An 18,816-nucleotide genomic window follows, 5' to 3' on the forward strand; every position below is an offset into this window, starting at 1 on the left:
AAAGGCAAAAGGAGGGTTAGGGCGAAATTTAGGATTATGGCGATTGTCCTGTCAGCCGTCCTCCTAAGGCAGAAGGAGGTCCAGAGTGTGGAGAGTGTTGTTCCCTTTCTGTCCCTGGGCGAGGCTGCTGTCAGGAGCCTCAGCAGCTCCCATGTCAGTGGAGGAAAAGCCCTGACCCTCCGGCCGCAGCTCATATCCTACGTATGCCCAAATTCTGTCCTGAACCATTTTTCCAAAGGAAAAACATGCCTTTGATAAATGAGCCTTTCCATGACTCAAGCTTTTTCAGTAATGCGTGCCCCTAATAAGTCAAGGAATACCTGTTGTCGCTAATGTTTGATTGATTCAACGGAAATGTCGTCAGCTAGATGCTGTTCAGAACCTGACACTATGTCACATATAACATATGTGTACCGTGACTTTGAAAAATGATTCACATTCTTTTACTGCACAACTCATTGACAATTCCACATTGATAAGAGATCCCATGTGCACATTAACTCTAAAAACTGGGTGTTATTGAAATAGGTTCAGTTAACTGAGGCTTAGACCAGTTTTTGATAAAATGTCAATACATGCGTTAGTGCTGTGGGAACTGTAAAGTTTCCACAGGGCTACAGCTAACCTATTTTGATTAGTATTTACAGGATATGGAAAAAAATAAAAATGACTCATTAGAGAAAGAAAATAGATGTATGTATACAGTAGTCTTAAAGGGCCCTTCAAATTAGACCTAACATGTTTTATGAATATTTGTAATCAATTATTTGACAAGTGTTTCTGAACTCAGAACGTAGTCTGTTAATGTGTGTGCGTATAATTGATATGTATCTGTTGCATGCAATATAAAGTTATAGCTCATAGGTCGTATTCCTTTAGGAAATTAGCATAAAATATTACTTCTTTAGTGAGGAGAAAGCAAATACATTTATTTTGTAAAACATTTGAGGGAAATTTTGACAGAATAACAGTTTTGACCTTCCTTTCCAGTGTCTTGGAAATCAGACCTCAGGTGTCATCTTTAAGGAAGGTTTTTTCTGTTCTCCCTTAGCCTCTGTTCCCCAAGAAGAACTACGAATGCCTGACGAGCTGTGAGTTCCTGAAATACATCCTGTCGGTGAGGCAGGGGGACTGCCCGGCCCCCGAGAAAGCCAGCGGATTTGCCGCCGCCTGCGTTGAAAGTTGCGAAGTTGACAACGAGTGCTCTGGGGTTAAGAAATGTTGTTCAAATGGATGTGGCCACACCTGCCAGGTGCCCAAGACACTGTACAAAGGTAAAGAGCAAGCCAGGGAAGTGAAGGGACCTGCAGCCTCACATGGGTTTGTGGGTGTGCAGGGTCAATCAAAGATGTCCACTGCAAGAAAAGAGAAAACTTTAAGAAAATGTACTTTGCACCATATACAAACATCTGTAAATATTAAGGAACCATAGATTTCAGCCACAATGAACTCACATTGGGGCAGAGCAAATCATTCATGTTAATTTTTTTTTTTAATTTTTTGTTTATTGCAGTAACATTGGTTTATAACATTGTATAAATTTCAGGTGTACATCATTATACTTCTATTTCTGCATAGATTACATCATGTTCACCACCCAAATACTAATTACAACCCATCACCGCACACATGTGCCCAATTATCCCTTTTGCTCTCCTCTCTCCCCCCTTCCCCTCTGGTAACCACCAATCCAATCTCTGTCTCTGTGTGTGTGTTTGTTGTTGTTATTATCTACTACTTAATGAAGGAAATCACACGGTATTTGACCTTCTCCCTCTGACTTATTTCACTTTGCATAATACCCTGAATGTCCATCCATGTTGTCACAAATAGCTGGATTTCATCGTTTTTTATGGCTGAGTAGTATTCCTAATTTTTTAAAAATTTAGCATGTAGGAAGAACAGCATCCAATCAGGAACTTTTTTTGTGTTTTTCTCCAGTAAGAACAAATCAGTTAAGCTCCACTGGGTACATTGGAATAAATTGATTTAAATCCTTGAAAATAGGCTGGAATGGGGCACACTTGAAAAATGCATAATAAGTGCCCCAGTATTGTGATTTTTCTGTTGGCATAATCCAAGAACAGAAGTGTCATTGTATGGACTGTAAATATTTTGATTAGTATCTTGAGATCCTAGGTGGAGCAGTTTCTAGAGCACTTAACTCCTCTATGCTAAGTGTTACTTGCTTCTTTCTCTAAAGGTAGCTAAGTTCTTTTATGCCAAACTGATGCTGTCGTATTATGTGCAGTTTTGGATACCGCAAAAGTATACCATGAGACATAACATTTTGCTACTTTTGTGGGTCTAATTTGTAGAGGAAAATAGAGAGACTCAATCAGTAGATATTATTCATTCCAAGTAGAAAGAGTAATGTCTCTGTGTCTCTGTCTCTCTCTGTCTCTGTCTCTGTCTCTCTTACTTTCACTCACACACGCCAAATATATATTATTTCTAAATATAGGTAAGCTTTTTTGAAAACTATGTATAAATCAGTATTGACCAGCAATGCCTTTTTTGAACTGCGTGCTGGCTAACTATTTTCAGAAGTCCATTCTTACCCTCGTAACAATTTACATCTCCCAGAAGTCACGTACCTGCCTCATCTTCCCCTCCTCTCACTTGGAAATACTCCTATCTGAAATCTGTGTTATCCATCAGTTTTCCTTTTTTTTTTTTCCACCTAGGATCCTTGGAAATCTGGCATAAATATTGTCTTACATTTAAAATAATTGCCACTTTCCTCTTCCCACTGAGTAGCATTTCTTTAGTGGATTTAAAGTTTTATTGTTTTCATGCCTCTTATAATAAACCACATAGAATCACTTTTGCAACATCTAACACCATTTAATTTTTAAAATGTCTATTATTATGAAACCTTTTCTGTTATTATAGATCATTTGCTATTTAAACATTAGCATTTACTATAAAAATAGGATGCTTTTAGAATGATTGTTGAAAACCCATTTGTAAAACCTTTAGTGTTTTAAAAGTAGGGTAATTTAAAGAGGAAATACAGGTTAAAATACACTTTTTATAAAAAAGCATTGACGAGTCAGTATGAATTTCAAGTATGCCTGATTCACGGAGAATAAGGGAAATATTCTACAAAGGGCTAACATAAGTGATTAATTATGAAAAGATACTTGCAATTTAAACCCCTGCTTAACTAAATGTGATGGATCTCTTTTTTTGAAGTGCTAAAGTCACTCTTCTACTACAAAGTAGCTCTTAACTTGGATTTTTTCCAGAGAGAGGCAATTCGTGAACTAACCACAAATAGGATAAACAGACTCTGTTCACCTGACAATGACTTTTGCATAATAAGCATAAGGGTAATATAGTGTCATTTTGAAAAAAAATATATATGTACATGTAGATATGTTTCCCGTGCTCTCTTCAGTAGCCCCTGAAGGAAGGCTGGCTTCCACGAACTGGGAGCGTTTGACAACGCCAAGGAATAAGTTAGCGTGTGTAACCAAGAGGGGGCTCCAGAAGAGCCTGTTGCGATCCTTTCAATGACAACCTTAGCTAATTATTAGCCACCTGGAGTCCCTGATCGCATTCCTAACCAGGAGTCAGACTGCTTGCTCACTCTCAAAAGAGGATCGTGTGCTTACGGCCCCAGGCTCTCTGGGAAAGTGTCCTTTCTGACCTGGCTCTTGGCTTTTCGAGGAGAAAAACACATGCCCAGCCAGACAGCATGCACCAAATCAACTTTGGCAGTCTTCGCAGTACCAGCTGTCATTGTCCTGCTTTCCTTAATCTAATAAAATCCCTGGTTTATCCATTGTTTTAGGCTAAGGAATAACATGGAGATTTTTTTCTTTGAACTAATTGTCAACTAATTTGTAGAGTTGAAGTATTTAAACTAGATACAAAGTGTACCTTCTGAATAACCAAATTCTATTGGACAAATACTGAAAACCTGTAAGCTCCTCATGTCCTTCTCATTCATCGATTATTTACTTATTCAAGTGTGATCTCACAGGTAGTTGCTATTTGGAAATCCTAAAGAGTGTTTTCTTAATGTTTTCTTCATTTCGAGTTTCACAGGGACTACTGTTGCCTGGATCTACAAGTACTGATGCATTTCAGTTCAATAAATACCTACTGACTATTGTTAGGAGTTATTAGGAGTACCTAAAATCTGTTATGATTAGTACTGGGTATTGGCGGCAAAATCAGTATGACACCAACCTCCATCCAGTAGTTCCTTATCAAAGAGGTCATGCGTGCAGTACTCATTTAAGTGGACAAATCATTTTCTTAACTAATGCACTAAATTGATACATACAAACCCCTGTCCTATTTTTCCTTTTATTGTTTATTAGGTTAATTAAACTAAAAAAAAAGTATGGAAACACATACATACTTTCTGCTTTGTCTCCTGTGTTTGTGAAAGAGAAGAGTGGGGTGGAGGAGAACTGACTTTATAGCTTCAAAAGCTTTATATGCTGGAAACTTGAGTTTTTAAAGACAATGTGTGTGTTGAAAAGATGATCAACCCAATACTCCATTCTATTTGAGCATTTAATTTGAGTTATGCTCTAAGAACTATCCTTAGTGGATGCCTCCAAGTTAACTTTACAGACCAGGTTCATAGTTTGAAACAGTCCAAGGAAAATAACAGAGAGATTTCCCTTCATCCTTCCGATGAAGAAGCTTATTTGCAGCATTCCAGAAGACTTGAAAATGTTAACACGGCTAACGGACCCCCGAAGGTGCTAGTTCTAGGGAATGCAACCTCAGTATCATTGTGGAAAGTTTAAGAGGCTGATCTTCCACAGGTAAAATAGAAATGATAGCATACTGGGGCATTTATTTTCCCTTTGAATCCCTCCCTTTTCTATTTTTTTTTTTTTTTTTTTTTTTGGTGAGTAAGAGTGGTGAGCTAACATCTGTACTCATCTTCCTCTATTTTGTATGTGGGTCGCTGCCACAGCATGGCTTGATGAACAGTGTAGGTCTGCACCCAGGATCTGAACCTGCAAACCTGAGGCTGCTGAAGCAGAGTGCACGTACTTAACCACTATGCCACTGGGCCAGCCCCTCCCTTTCCTCTTTTAACTCTGATTTACAGCTGTGTTAGACTCTCCTCCCTCGAGAGGTGATATGCTTTATTATTTTACTGCCTCTCCTGGCTCCCATCCATGGCCCCATTTGTTTGGGTATGGAAAGAGAAAGGCTGAAATTGTTTTCCGATGTAAAGATTCAGATTAATTTGTCGCTTTCAGTTTTCTATAGTTTCCCTTTACCATGCACAACCAAGAATTAATTGTATATCCATTTGTTTCTTTCCAAAAAGATCTGATGATGGAGATGATTTAATATTTTCATGAATATTTTAATATTTGCAATATTTCAGCTTCAGGCCTTTAGAGATGTACTAATACCACTTTTCACAAATTAATTTTTAGCAGTTTGAGTACAGTGACCCAATGCCTTACTAGGATGTAAACGTAAATTCCTTAAATACTGATTATCTTTATGAGACATATTAATATTAATTATTGAATCATTGGAAAACTGTGTCTTGACACATTTTCCTGACATTTAGACTCATGACAAATATTTTTACATGAATGACCAAATCTCATAATTTGCAAAATCTGATAGTTTGCAATGGCTGATTATCTATCATCATTGATTTTTCTATCAGTATATTTTCAACATTTTTTAAAGCATTGAGTTTCTGTTCCTTTGATTGCACCAAAATACCTGTTACACTTTAAAGGGAAAGAAAATGCACCTATATTGTCACCTATAGTAGGATGTTATATGATAGCATTTTTGAATTTTGTAACAGAATAGTTTAGATTTCAGATGACTAAATTTGTTCAAAAATAATAAAGAAAGAACAATTCTAGTCATTTACGTAATAAAAACACACCGAGGAGAGATCCATTCTACACATCTGGTTATGCAATTGGGATGCTGGTTGAGCTAGCAAGGACTGTGTAGAAGGACTGGCAGTGGGGGCTGGAGGTCTGGGGGCCAAGACCCATCTGCACACAATTACAGCCAAGTGCTGGGGTTCCTTCCAATCAAGGGAGCCAGCTGACCCTAATGCAAAGCAGATGGATGCTTTCTTAACATGCAAATCGCAAGATTATTGTACGTCATAATTAAAGAGATTTTTTAAATGAAGAAATTTGAACTGACGTTGCCCCGATGCTCATTATCTTCCATTAAGGCCCTGGGTTGTTGAATGATATTCAAGCTTTAAACCTTATAGCAAGGGAATTTGGCTGCTTGGGTTTGCTTCTGATGAGTTCGGCTTACTTCAATGGCTAGAGTGTTCAGAGTAGCCACATTTATCCTGGAGGATTATATGTCGAAGAGCCAAGAAGAAAGATGGATTTGGAAGTCTCAGAGAATGTGCTCTACGAGTTTAAAGAACTAACCACTCATCTCTTAACCATGCACAAAGAAATCAAGTGAGTCATGAAATGTTCTCAGAGGCTCCTTTTTCTTTCTCTATCTGCATACCTCCTCACTGGAAATATTTGTCTCGTGCCCACCTGCCCAGCTTGAATGCAAGAATGATACAAACCAATCATTATGTCGAGATTGGTTTGTCATCACTCTGAACAAATTTTGGTGGCTTTTTTCTTGACCTAAAAAGAATAGAGAGCCACTTGTGGATTAAAATCTATTATCAGTTAACTTGGAGATTTCCATTATATCAGGAATTGTCAGGAATTTTTTTTAACTGAGAAAATTCTGTCAATGCAATGAAACTGTTCCATCTTGTAAACGTATTAATATTGATTTATTTATTATTTAGTATTTACCTTTTAGAATAGTAAGAGTAAACAAATGTTTGAGTAATATATCCTTGATGGAAAAGAGAGATGTGAGTTCCTTGAAAGAATCTGTGATCGAGGAGGAGGCACGAATATCTGTGATAAGGCTTCTCTCTTCCCTGAGTGACTCTCCAACAGAGAGGGGTTTGCCATTGCCGAAAAGATCTGTGTAAATGTTCCAGCATCCCCTTATTTCCCCAGATGTATTCTTCAGTGAAAAAGAAGAACGTGGGTTGAGCTACTCCTTCAGCAAACATTTACTGAACATTTGCTGTTGCAGAGTGTTCTCTCCTGGGACATTGTGAGGTGTAGGAGTGAAGGAGACACGTTTCTTGACCTCTGGGGGCTAACGCTTAGTGAGGAAGACAGACATCATTAAATGAGCTTGCTGCAGTAGAGGCAGTTAAATGCACGTCTTGGCAGTTACAGGCTAAATGTTGGGGAGCGGGCAGAAGAATGGAGCCTTTATTTCCTACTGGGAGGATTAGGGAGAGTGGCTCAGAGGGGTGGCATTTGGACTGAGCCTGGAAGTATTCAAGGATCTATAGTCAGGAAATAGAAGGAAAGACATTTCAGAGTGACAAAAACATAAGCAGGCCATGGTAGTAAGTACCTGGCAGAGTGCTTCTAGAAAAGCTGGGTTGAAAGGTAGGCTATGTGATGAATATGTAAGATGTAAAAAGAGATAAACTGAAAGATAACTGGTAGTAGATCATAAAGATGTATGCCTTGAAGGAGATGCAGAGGTGTTTCCCTTCATTCTCTAAAAAACGGGGTGTAACTGAAAAGTGTGAGAAAGTGAAGGAGAGAATCTCTTCTCTACTCCAGGAAAGTAACCACAAAATAGGGAATTAGACAAAAGAGATGGACTTGTAGGGAGAGGCTTTGGAAGTCTGTTGTGAAAGTCCAGAGGGGAGAGAAGGGCCTAAGGTGGGGTGGTCACCATGGAGACAGAATGATTTGGGAATTCCTGAAATCATACTATGCAATAGAACAACAAGATGTTGGTAGCTGCAAGAACAAGTCAAAAGGTCTCTTGGATATCCAAAAGCATGGAGCTGTCGTGAAGATATATATATCACAGGGGAAGGGGCATATTTGGAGGAGAGGCGTTTGAGGTGGGACTTGTGTGGAGAAATCCGTTCGGCAGGCGGGTGGGTGGGGGACCTGCAGGCCAGAGAGGGACTGGGCATAGGTTTGAGAATCACTCACTTGGCAGAAATATGCTAGTCGTGAAAGTGAGTGTAACCCCCAATGTAAGCTTACGAACTGAGAGGAAAAGTTTACTACCCGAGCTTGAAAAATACTCCTGGAGTGACAGAACTAGAGCACAGACTACCTGAGAGAAGTCCCACACCAACCAGGAACAGCAAGGACACTAGAATCGGAATGTCCAAGGGATTTGCAGATCTATGAAAACCATCTCTTTTGTCTACCTTTCTAAGTGGCTTTTCCTAATTCAGAATGTGGAAAGAAGCAGAAGATGTAGAGAGAAACCTGAGATCAGGGCATAGCTCCAGGCAACCAACTTACTCTTCCTCAGACTCAATTCCCTGATGTTCTGAAAGTAGATACTTTACCCTTCACCCACGTCGTGAAGTCGCAGTCAGGACCAGGTGGGACGACTTTCTGGTAAAGTAAAGGGCGATCTGCAGATATAACCCATAAGCAAGTCAAAATGGAGAATGCTATGGGTATGCTGAATGTGTTCTCTAGAAAATAGTTTTTAAAAATCCATGACGAACTGAACACCAAAAAGCAAAGAACCCGATCAAAAAACAAGCAGAGGAAATGAACAGACACTTCTCCAAAGATGATATACAGATGGCCAATAGGCACAAGAAAAGATATTCAACATCACTAATCATCAGGGAAATGCAAATCAAAACTACACTAAGACATCATCTTACACCCCTTAGAATGGCTATAATCACCAAGACAAAAAAACAACAAATGCTGGAGAGGCTGTGGAGAAACAGGAACCCTCATTCACTGCTGGTGGGAATGCAAACTGGTGCAGCCTCTATGGAAAACAGTATGGTGATCCCTCAAAAAATTAAAAATAGAAATACCTTATGATTCAGCTATCCCACTACTGGATATCTACCCAACAAACCTGAAATCAACAATCCAAAGAGGCTTATGCACCCCTATGTTCACTGCAGCATTATTCACTATAGCCAAGACATGGAAGCAACCCAAGTGTCCCTTAACTGATGATTGGATAAAAAAGATGTGGTATAGATATAGAATGGAATGCTACCCAGCCACAAAAAAAGACAAAATTGTCCCATTTGCAACAACATGGATGGACCTAGAGGGTATTATGTTAAGTGAAATAAGCCATAAAGAGAAAGACAAACACTACCTGATTTCACTCGTAAGTGGAAGATTAACACATTGACAGAGAGAACTGTTTGGTGGTTACCAGGGGCTAGGAGGGTGGGGGGTGGCACAAGGGGTGAAGAGATGCATTTATATGGTGACTGACAAACAATAAGGTACAACAAAAATTTCACAATAAAGAAAAAAAAAAAGAAACTGTTGGGAGAAAAAAGAAAATCAATGACCTGTTGAGCAGGTATAAATATGCCATTTTTAAATTATCCAACGCCATCCACCTAAATATTTAATGACTTTAAAACTTCCCCAGACAAGACCTAGCTTGAATTAATATCAAAATGAAATGAGTTGAAATTCAGCCATGTCAGTAATGTGCATCAGATCTTATTTACATCTTGCAAATGTAATTTACATTTTTGAAATGTACGTTTTGAATTTTCAATGTACATTTTGAAAACGTATTTGCACATTTTCCAGTTTCCTCTCTGTTTAAACTTAAGAAATGGGAAAAGAAATAGAGCATTCCGAACTCACTTTTTCAAATGGGTGGTCAATGCTTTAGGCAAATGCTCCTTCTCAACAGAAAATGATATTAATGGCAACTAGTGTTCTTGGTCTTGATGGCATTGAACATCATGGTGCCATAGACTCTACCTAATTCAATTTGTTTTACATAATCCCATTAGTATTATAACTTTGTTTTAAAAATCTCTTTCCATAATGGCTACTATATTGAACCACGGTTCTTAAATCTTTCAGTTACCAGACAACTTGCATGCGCTGTAGGGGAAAAAGCAATCAGAATGATTAACTACTTTAAAATGGGACACCTGTGAGGGACTTTTGAAGCAAGGCACTCACTCGTGCCAAAACCAAACATTATAAATTCATCATTTTCCAATTTTAAACCACAAGTCTGTAGGAGAGAGCCCCAGCAATCAGCTGGGGAATCCAGAAGACTCACACTTTGGAACTTTCTTGTAAGACTTGACTGCATGAGGGAATTGAACTTTAAAATGTTTTCCTTAAAAGGAAAGCTCCCTGAGATAGAAAGGAGAGCAAACTTGGGAACCATATTATAATGACCTTGGAATCTATCAATAGAAACCCAGTATGTTAAACGGGGAAAAGACTTGAAACTCTTTACGACTATCACCTTGTGAGCATTCCCTGTTATCCTCAAGTGATGCAACTTGGTGACGTTATTTATTTGGAAGAATGCACGTAAAAAGAATTGCTCTTGAGATTACCGGGGAGAAAAAAACTTGTCTGAATCAGGAATCAATTTAGACCCTTTAAAAAAAAAATGGGAAAGCTAAAGTGAAGTTAGTGTCAGAAGAGATCAAATGTGAAACCCTAATATGGAGAGGCCACTTTCATGAAGGGAAATAGAGTATTGGTTATCATCTGATGAGATTCGTCTCCTCTATAGATTTTCTTCCTCAACTTTCGCCTCGCTCTGAGTCACACGCAGATTGTTTTAATTGACGTGGTCCTGTTTCAGGTGTCCCCCTGAAGCCCAGAAAGGAGTTACGATTTACAGAACTGCAGTCTGGACAGCTGGAGATTAAGTGGTCCTCGAAATTCAATATTTCCATTGAGCCTGTGATATATGTGGTACAAAGAAGATGGAATTATGGAATCCATCCTAGTGAAGACGATGCCACACATTGGCAGACAGTAGCGCAGGTGAGTGCTTCATAGACTTTTTTTTTTTCCCTTGAGGTAATGTCTACCTACACACCTACAGATATAAAATTAACTTGATATGCCTCAGTCAAAATTGCCTGACTGCCGAAATCACTTAATCAGATGTGGAAATATCACGTATATCTGCAGAAGACAGCATGAGCTCTGTAGGTACCACCTGGTACAACTAGGAACTTGACTGTTGGCTTAATTTGCTCAAAATACATGTAGAAGGGAAGTAATTTTCTAAGCTCAGTGTTCACATTTATTTTCTCCAAGAACTACATTTCCTTGAAATACACTTAAAACCAACCAGAGTAAGAGAAATGAAGCAATGTTAGGACTAGTTAACATGACGTTTGATCATCTCAATGACTTCTCTTCTGTTTTTCCTACATTTACACAAGGACTTTAGTCGCATGGAGTAAGATTCATATCACAAAACTACTTAGTGGGAAGTAGCCAACAGCTCATAAATCTTTGCTAAGTGCTTTCTTCTTCGTCTTAGCCCACTTACAAACCGATACGCCACCTGGATGGCAACACTCCTGGAGTTTGTCTTAGCTGTGCTTCTTCCTCTTCTGTCTTGCCGATGAGAAAAGCAAAATATTTTCTTTCTTTTTAAGAGCTGCTAAATGCACTACCAGCTGCAAGAAAACTACACGGATATAGAAAAAGAATCAATTCTCAATATGAAACTGCCTCATGCTTTTCAACAACTAAAATGCCTTCTCCAAATGTATGTCTATAGGGAAAAAGTCTCACCTTAAGTTGATCAGATCATTCTTCTCCAAGGACAAGATTCCCATTATTTTCTTAAGTATATATAAAATAAATTTCAGTATTCAGGCGTTTGGAAGAGGAATTTCGTTTTTTTTCTCAATAGTAGGATCTCAAGGAGGATAAACACTAAAATACTTTAAAGACCTCCCCAAAATAAATGAGAAGTTTGCTGCAAGAAACATCTTAAATTAGGGGAAAAAAAAAAAACCAGCTGGTCAAATAAATTTAGTAATTCTATTCCATACCTATTTTGTAAAAAAATTTGCTTTAATAAAACATAAAGATGTTCAGAATACAGCCTAAAATTCTGTTTGATTTACCTGATGTGCTCCCCTAAACAATCGTACAATATATCATTTGTAAATTTTCCAAATTATTTAAAGATTTATGAAAGTAACTGATAAGATCATCTCTTTCATCCTTTCTTTTTCAGAAAGAGGAAAGATGTTAAATTATTATTATCACTATTCTCACTAGTTACCACATGTAATGCTTCCTTTCTTTGTCTGCTAAATGCTCTGGATATCATGCTGGCTTTACTTTTTTAAATTCAAGGCTAAAACTCTAAATGATGAAGTCAGTGAAAATGTCTCAATTTCTGCCAAATGAGGTAGAAAGCCACGTTTAAGAGGTTGTATTCTTCCTTTTTATTATTTTTTTTTATTTTTTATTTTTTTTTTTTAAAGATTTTATTTATTTATTTTTCCCCCAAAGCCCCAGTAGATAGTTGTATGTCATAGCTGCACATCCTTCTAGTTGCTGTATGTGGGACGCGGTCTCAGCATGACCGGAGAAGCAGCACGTCGGTGCGAGCCCGGGATCCGAACCCGGGTCGCCGGCAGCGGAGCGCACGCACTTAACCGCCAAGCCACGGGGCCGGCCCGTATTCTTCCTTTGATTTCAGAATGTTTAGCTTCTTTTAGACGTTAAAACAAATGTGACAATCCTTTTCCATAAGTTATTTTAAACTGAGGTTTGGGAGGGTTTCAATTCAATTCTTCCCCGGTTTCATCCACTGAAGGCCAAGTTGAGTTCGACACTAGGCACAGATGAGGCATAGAATTCAGGCATTCATTCCTTGGAAGTCGAGGCAAAAGTTTTCAGATCTACCGGAGATCATTTTTGAAACCAGGTATATTTTCCCTTAGTCTGATGAAGGAGGGAGTTATGAATACTGTTAAAGTTATTTGATATCTTGGGACTATAGCAGTAGAGACAGCAAAACCTATGGAATGGCCCCAGTGTCCAGTTTTTTTCTTTGGATATATTATTGGACAAGGGTATATTAACACACCTCACCCTTCAGGACCAGAACCGAGTCCTTGCAGATGTTATGTGATTTACTCAAATGAAAAAAGAGTCTTGGGTTGCAATTTACTTCCAGAAATTGTTAGCATTCTTTAAATGTGTGGGTTCTCATTCCTACTTCCAAAATTATATTTAACATGCAAGTTAAAAACGCGTCTGCTTTCTATAAGATTTCATCTTCTTGTCTATAGTGTAATGATTAGCTCATATATATATTCTCTCATATGTATAATTTATTGATTGAATCCATCAAATGCTGTATTTAGTCATCAGATTTAAAAATGGCCCAAGCATTTCTCATAAAGTTTTGACTTCCAGAGATCTTTATCCAGAAGGGTGGAGGTAGAGAGAGGTCAAGGCTGCGTTGTGTTGGCCGATGAGAGTGTATTTTTAAAACAGACCGATTGACATGTCAGAATCAAAGGGTTCTCTGTGCTCTGTGACATTTCCCCTCAGACCACAGATGAGCGGGTTCAACTGACTGACATACGGCCCAGCAGGTGGTACCAGTTCCGAGTGGCGGCTGTCAATGTTCACGGGACCCGAGGCTTCACTGCCCCCAGCAAACACTTCCGCTCCTCCAAAGGTCAGTCTCGTCTTCCTGCCCCGGACACTCGCCTTCCTCCTGGACACACATGGGATGCAGACCCATCGTGTCTCCGTGTTCATATTTATGGTGTGCCAACAGGTGGCTTTGCTGTTCTTAGCGAATGAGACCAGATGTGTTTGAAGGTCCCATGTGAATTTATGATGAAGGACATCCCTGGGCTTTTTACCTTCGAGATGTCACAAAAGATAATATAATGGGATTTTCTCAACTTTGAAGTGGCGGTTTTCCATCATCAACTTCTGTGGAGGCTTTGTGTCAAGATATTCTGCATCAGCACCATTCAATTAATTTTTGGAGAGGAAGGGTTAGTTTTAGCTACTTTGAACTATGCATTTTTTCTTGAAATGATTGTTAAATTGAGTGTGAATTAATCTCTTTTATGTCATAACATCCAGAACTTACACCTCTCCTGAGTCACTTTATCATTGTTATAATTTTTTTCAGTTCTGATTTCGTTGCTATTTTAAAACCTCTGTGGAATCAGATGAATGTTAACTGTGTTACATTTGTGGTTAGTTTAGTCTGGGATAGTTAAAGGACATAATTTGACTAGATATTAATGGTACCTCTGTGTTTATTTCTCCAATTGTGTTTAGACGGCTATGCGCCTTTTGAATTAATTATATATCTGCTTGGCTGATCATCAAGATCCAGTTTCATAGATAGAGATTAGCCATGTTCACTTACTAAGCAGGAGTTATCCTCTTACATGGAAGCTAATTTGAATTTCTTGTAAACAAAATGCATTGTGATATTAACAAATAACATAAGACTTACAACATCAATCACGTGTCTTTCATTATGGGAAGGTTAGAACTAGCTGTATAAGTTACAATTTCTGTTCCGTGACTGGGAAAAAATATATATTTCCGCTAGTCTATTCATTTCTCACTATATAATATTACCACCCCCTTCTCTGCATAATCGTAGGTCTCAACTGGGAAACTTGAAATCAAAATAATTTAAATTGGATTCTATTACAGTGTAGGTTGTGGATTTTTAGTTCTTTCTTTTAAAAAGTCCTTTCAAGAAAGGAAACGTGCATTTTTTTCCCCCAACTGAGGCAAATACACTGAGCAAGCTTGAAAGTGAAATTATAAATAAAGACATCAAACCTTGTCTTAAGACTGTGTCTGCAACTGGTCTGATGATTTAGAGAGGCAAGTGAAATAAACAATTAATTGTGGGTTAGGACATGAGGATTAATAAAAGGCTTGAGAACTCTTCACCTTGAGTTTCATGGTTCAAATGCGATCCAGGCATGTCATGGTCAAAATGTGTTACCATCTGTTCAGTTGCCTGCAGGATCTGGTCCGGTGCGCTCAGATCAAGGCTGAAAATTCAGGCATCAGACAGAATCGGTTCCCAGCCTCTGGAGACAGATGTTGAATACCTTTAAGAGTTGAGTGGGATCTGGGCAGAGGTCATTTGACAGTCCCCAGGGCCGGTTATGTGGCTGTAACTTCCTAAGAGGCATCCATTCTGGGGAAAGAGCAAGGCCATGCTGTCTTAACACTTCTTAATGTATCTATCCGAGCACCTTAACAGTCTAGAATCAGAGGTATGTCCTCAAATTTAAATGAGCTTTTGTTGAATGAAAATGCACCATTTTTTTGGAAACATTGTAGTCATCGTTAAAATGCTGTTCTACTTCCTGCTTTTACAAATATTCCCAACATTGAGCATTCCCATCTTTAGTTCTTGCAAACCAGAAATATCTGCACAGAATTCATAATAGATTCTTCTATAGTTTCAGGGAACACACAGAATGATGAGAGTGTAATAGATCCCCTAAACAGCTGAAGACATTTCTTCTAGGATGAGTCTAAAGGATACTTAACCATTCACAATATGGTACCACATCTTTCCTCATTTTACTCAAGTCTCATCAAATGTAGAAATGTGCATTACTGGGAAAATTTTTTAAACAATTTTATTGAAATATAATTTACATATCATAAAATTCCTTCATCTTAAGTGTACAATCCAGTGATTTTTAGTGTTTATGAGTCACGTAACCATCACCATCACCCAGTTTCAGAATGAGCCCATTACCCCAGTAATATCCTTCCTGCCTTCCTGGGAAAGTTCAAAGGTGGAAATGAATAACTTCCTCTTTGTTTCTTTGGCTTGTGCTTTTATCACTCATGTTTCATGCCGTTTTATTCAACAAATATTTGTTGAGCACCTACTGTGTGTCAGACACTATTCTAGGCACTGAGGGTAATAAGTGAATGAAAACACAAAAATGTTCTTTTGTTCTTCTATGAGTGTGTTCTTGTGGCACACACACACACACTCACACTCACACAATCATTCTAATTGGGGTGAGAGGAAGCATTTAACAAGATTAGTAAGTAAAATACTCCAGTATAGTAGGGTAGATAGTGATAACTGACAATAAGAAAAATAAAAACTAGCACCCAGGAGCTGTAGGGGGAGGTGGGTTTTTTTTGGTATTTTTTTACAGTTTTAGGGAAGGTAGCCAGAAAAGGTTTTGCTGAGAAAGAAATGTTTGTATAAAAGAGGTGAAGGAGTCAGCCTTGCAACAATCTAAAGGAAGAACAGTCCAGTCCCAGGAAATAGTAGATGCTAAGGTCCTGAGGCAGAAGTGAGCTTGCAGTATTCAGAGAACAGCAGAGGAGCCTGAGGGTCAAGCAGGGGACAGGGAGGGGTAATGGAAGATGAAGACTGAGAGCAAGGAGGGAGGTGGATTTGTCTGGTCTTCATAGCCGTTGTGAAGAATGTGGCTGTTACTCTGAGTTAGATGGGGGAGCGCCTGGGCGATGTTGAGCAAAGAACTGGCATGCTGTGACTTAGATTTTAGTAGGACCACTCAGACCCTGTGCTGAACAGACGAAAGAGGAGGGAGGCAGAAGAAGGGAAGCCAATCCAATATTCGTGGTCAAAGATGGTGGTAAGCTGAGTGAAACCAGAAGTGAACCAACTAGGGGATACACATGGAAAGGGAAATCTGATAGGATCTGGGAATTTGCCAGTGGCTTGCAGGAAACGACTAGTGTCAAGAACGCCTCCAGGGCTCTTTTGTCACAAACTACTGAAAGAATGGCTTTGCCAATTACTAAAATGGAGATTACTGAGAGAAGGGAATATTTAAGGGGAACATTCCTTTATTTCTTTGGGGATACACTATTTCCAGAACAGGAGTAATCATTTACAAGTCAATACAATTGATATGTTTTAGGCCCTTGTCTGCAAACAGGCTTTTCTCAGGAGTAGATGTACTGAGCTGAAGGATACTGCACATTCGGATAGGGTTGCAGTTGAGAAACAGGAGTCATAAATGCAGAAGCTGAATTCTACCTCAAAATTTTCCTGAGAAGACAGGAAGGATCTTACTAGGGTAGTGGAATCATTCTAAAACTGGATGATGGTGATGGTTGTACAACTTAGTAAATATTAAAAAATCGTTGGATTGTACACATAAGAGGAGTGAATTTTATGGCATATAAATTATATTTCAATGAGGTTGTTAAAAAATTTTTTTTCCCAGTAAGGCACTTTTCTACATTTGATGAGATTAGGGTAAAGAAAGATGTGGTACCGTCTTGTGAATGGTTAAGTATCCTTTAGGCACATCCTGGGGGAAGTGTCTTCAGCTGTTTAGTGGATCTATTACACTCCCATCATTCTGTGATGCATCTTCACTGAAACCATAGCAGAATCTACTATGAATTCTGTGCAGATATTTTTGGTTTGCAAGAGTTAAAGAACTAAAATCCAGAATGCTCTTCACAATTGAGATGTATGGAAGGAGGATTCTGGGCGTATTTGTAAAAGCAGGAAATAGAACAAGATTTTAACATTAACTGCAATGTTTCAAAAAAATGGTGCATTTTCATTTAATAAAAGCCCATTTATTCCTACTATGGTCCAGGACTGAAACTGTACCAGTTGTAAGTCTTCTAGTGGTTTAAAATTGCTTTAAGAAAGAATTATTGCTTCTAAAATACTAGTCTGTGCAAAGGGTAAGCAATTATCTAGTGTATTTGAGTTGGGTAGTAGGCCAGCCATGATAATTTAAGGCTGGGTCAATGGAAAGGGGAAGGGACTTTTTCCATCTACCATGAGCACCTCTGAAAACACAAGTTAAAATTAAATAGAAAAAGAAAAAAATCTTTATAAAATGGGTTTCATTTAGTTTAGGCTCGCTGCCTGGTACTCATGGGCTATAATCCTGATTTTCATAGAAAAGCCAAAATTTTTGTCATTCTCTTCTTTTGGTTATATGTAAATACAAAACGAGTCTGTGGTTTGCCAGAATGGATTGGCTACTAAGTTAATTTCCTTCTAACTCATTTATTTTCCCAAAACTTAATCCTAACCCCTTAGAATACCTATTTTTATAGAAAATTCTGAGTTGTTCATAGATTGGTAACTCAGTTTAATACTTTTCTTTCTTCTGCTGAATGCCATTTTTGGATATTTTTATTGCTAATGCCTACCTCCCCTAGAAGAAATATGTGATTATAGAATGGATAAAATCGATAATTTTTGCTGGCAGCAGAAAGGTCAAAATAGAGGTAGGAATAATTTCTATATTTACTTATTTACATTTTACGTACTATCTTTACCCTTGGTACTTGAGAAGGAAAATTGGCTTCAACATTAAAAATTACAATTACAAATAATTTAATAGTCTAATAATAATGTCCCTCTCTACTTTTTGTCTCTTTATGTAGAATATTGAAGTGGTAATCATCGAAATGATGAATACCTTCCTAGGTTACTCCTGGGATGAAGTGCTTTTGTAGCCAACAAGCCCACCAGATCTTAGAGTCTACTGAAACTTTTCTATCCTTTTCCACGTGGAACAAAACATAGGAAACATCAGAACAGAAGGCATAGACATATCTATCCCGTTCCATTTGGAACAAGCCATAGGAAGCATCAAAACACAGGGTATAGATGTGTCTATTCTGTTCCATTTGGAACACACTGTAAGAAGCATCAAAACACAAGGTGTAGATGTGTCTGTCTGTTCACAAGTGTGTTGGCACATGCTGCTTTAGAATGTGATTCCCGACACGTGGAGATTATCTGTCAAAGATGGCGCCCCTCCAGAAGCCGATGCAAGTTCAGGAGGTTTCTTGAGAAAATGATCCAGGAAACAGGGGTGGGTGAGAGGGGAAGCAAGACAGGGAAGAGACAGAAAAAACTAAAAGGTGCATTCTCATACTAGTTACCACTGTGGGCAGCCAGAGCTGCTTCTCCTTGGAGAACTCAGTCCTTGAATGCAGGCTCTTCCCTGGC

The 18,816-nt window shown here is 38.5% G+C and overlaps 1 protein-coding gene across 3 annotated transcripts in view; it reads left to right on the plus strand.

Moving 5' to 3' along the window:
* The window catches only part of ANOS1 (anosmin 1), a 189,651-nt gene that overhangs the window by 128,800 nt on the left and 42,035 nt on the right, over window positions 1–18,816 (plus strand). For all 3 annotated transcript variants that reach the window (XM_087426605.1, XM_004440765.3, XM_087426606.1), the window contains exons 4-6: window positions 1,052–1,274; window positions 10,657–10,841; window positions 13,389–13,518. In XM_087426605.1, coding sequence (XP_087282731.1) covers window positions 1,052–1,274; window positions 10,657–10,841; window positions 13,389–13,518 — 538 coding nt within the window. The remainder of the gene's footprint in view (window positions 1–1,051; window positions 1,275–10,656; window positions 10,842–13,388; window positions 13,519–18,816) is intronic.

The sequence above is a fragment of the Ceratotherium simum genome, chromosome X (genome assembly GCF_057802395.1).
Source record: "Ceratotherium simum simum isolate JZ-2026a chromosome X, ASM5780239v1, whole genome shotgun sequence".
NCBI lineage: Eukaryota > Metazoa > Chordata > Mammalia > Perissodactyla > Rhinocerotidae > Ceratotherium > Ceratotherium simum.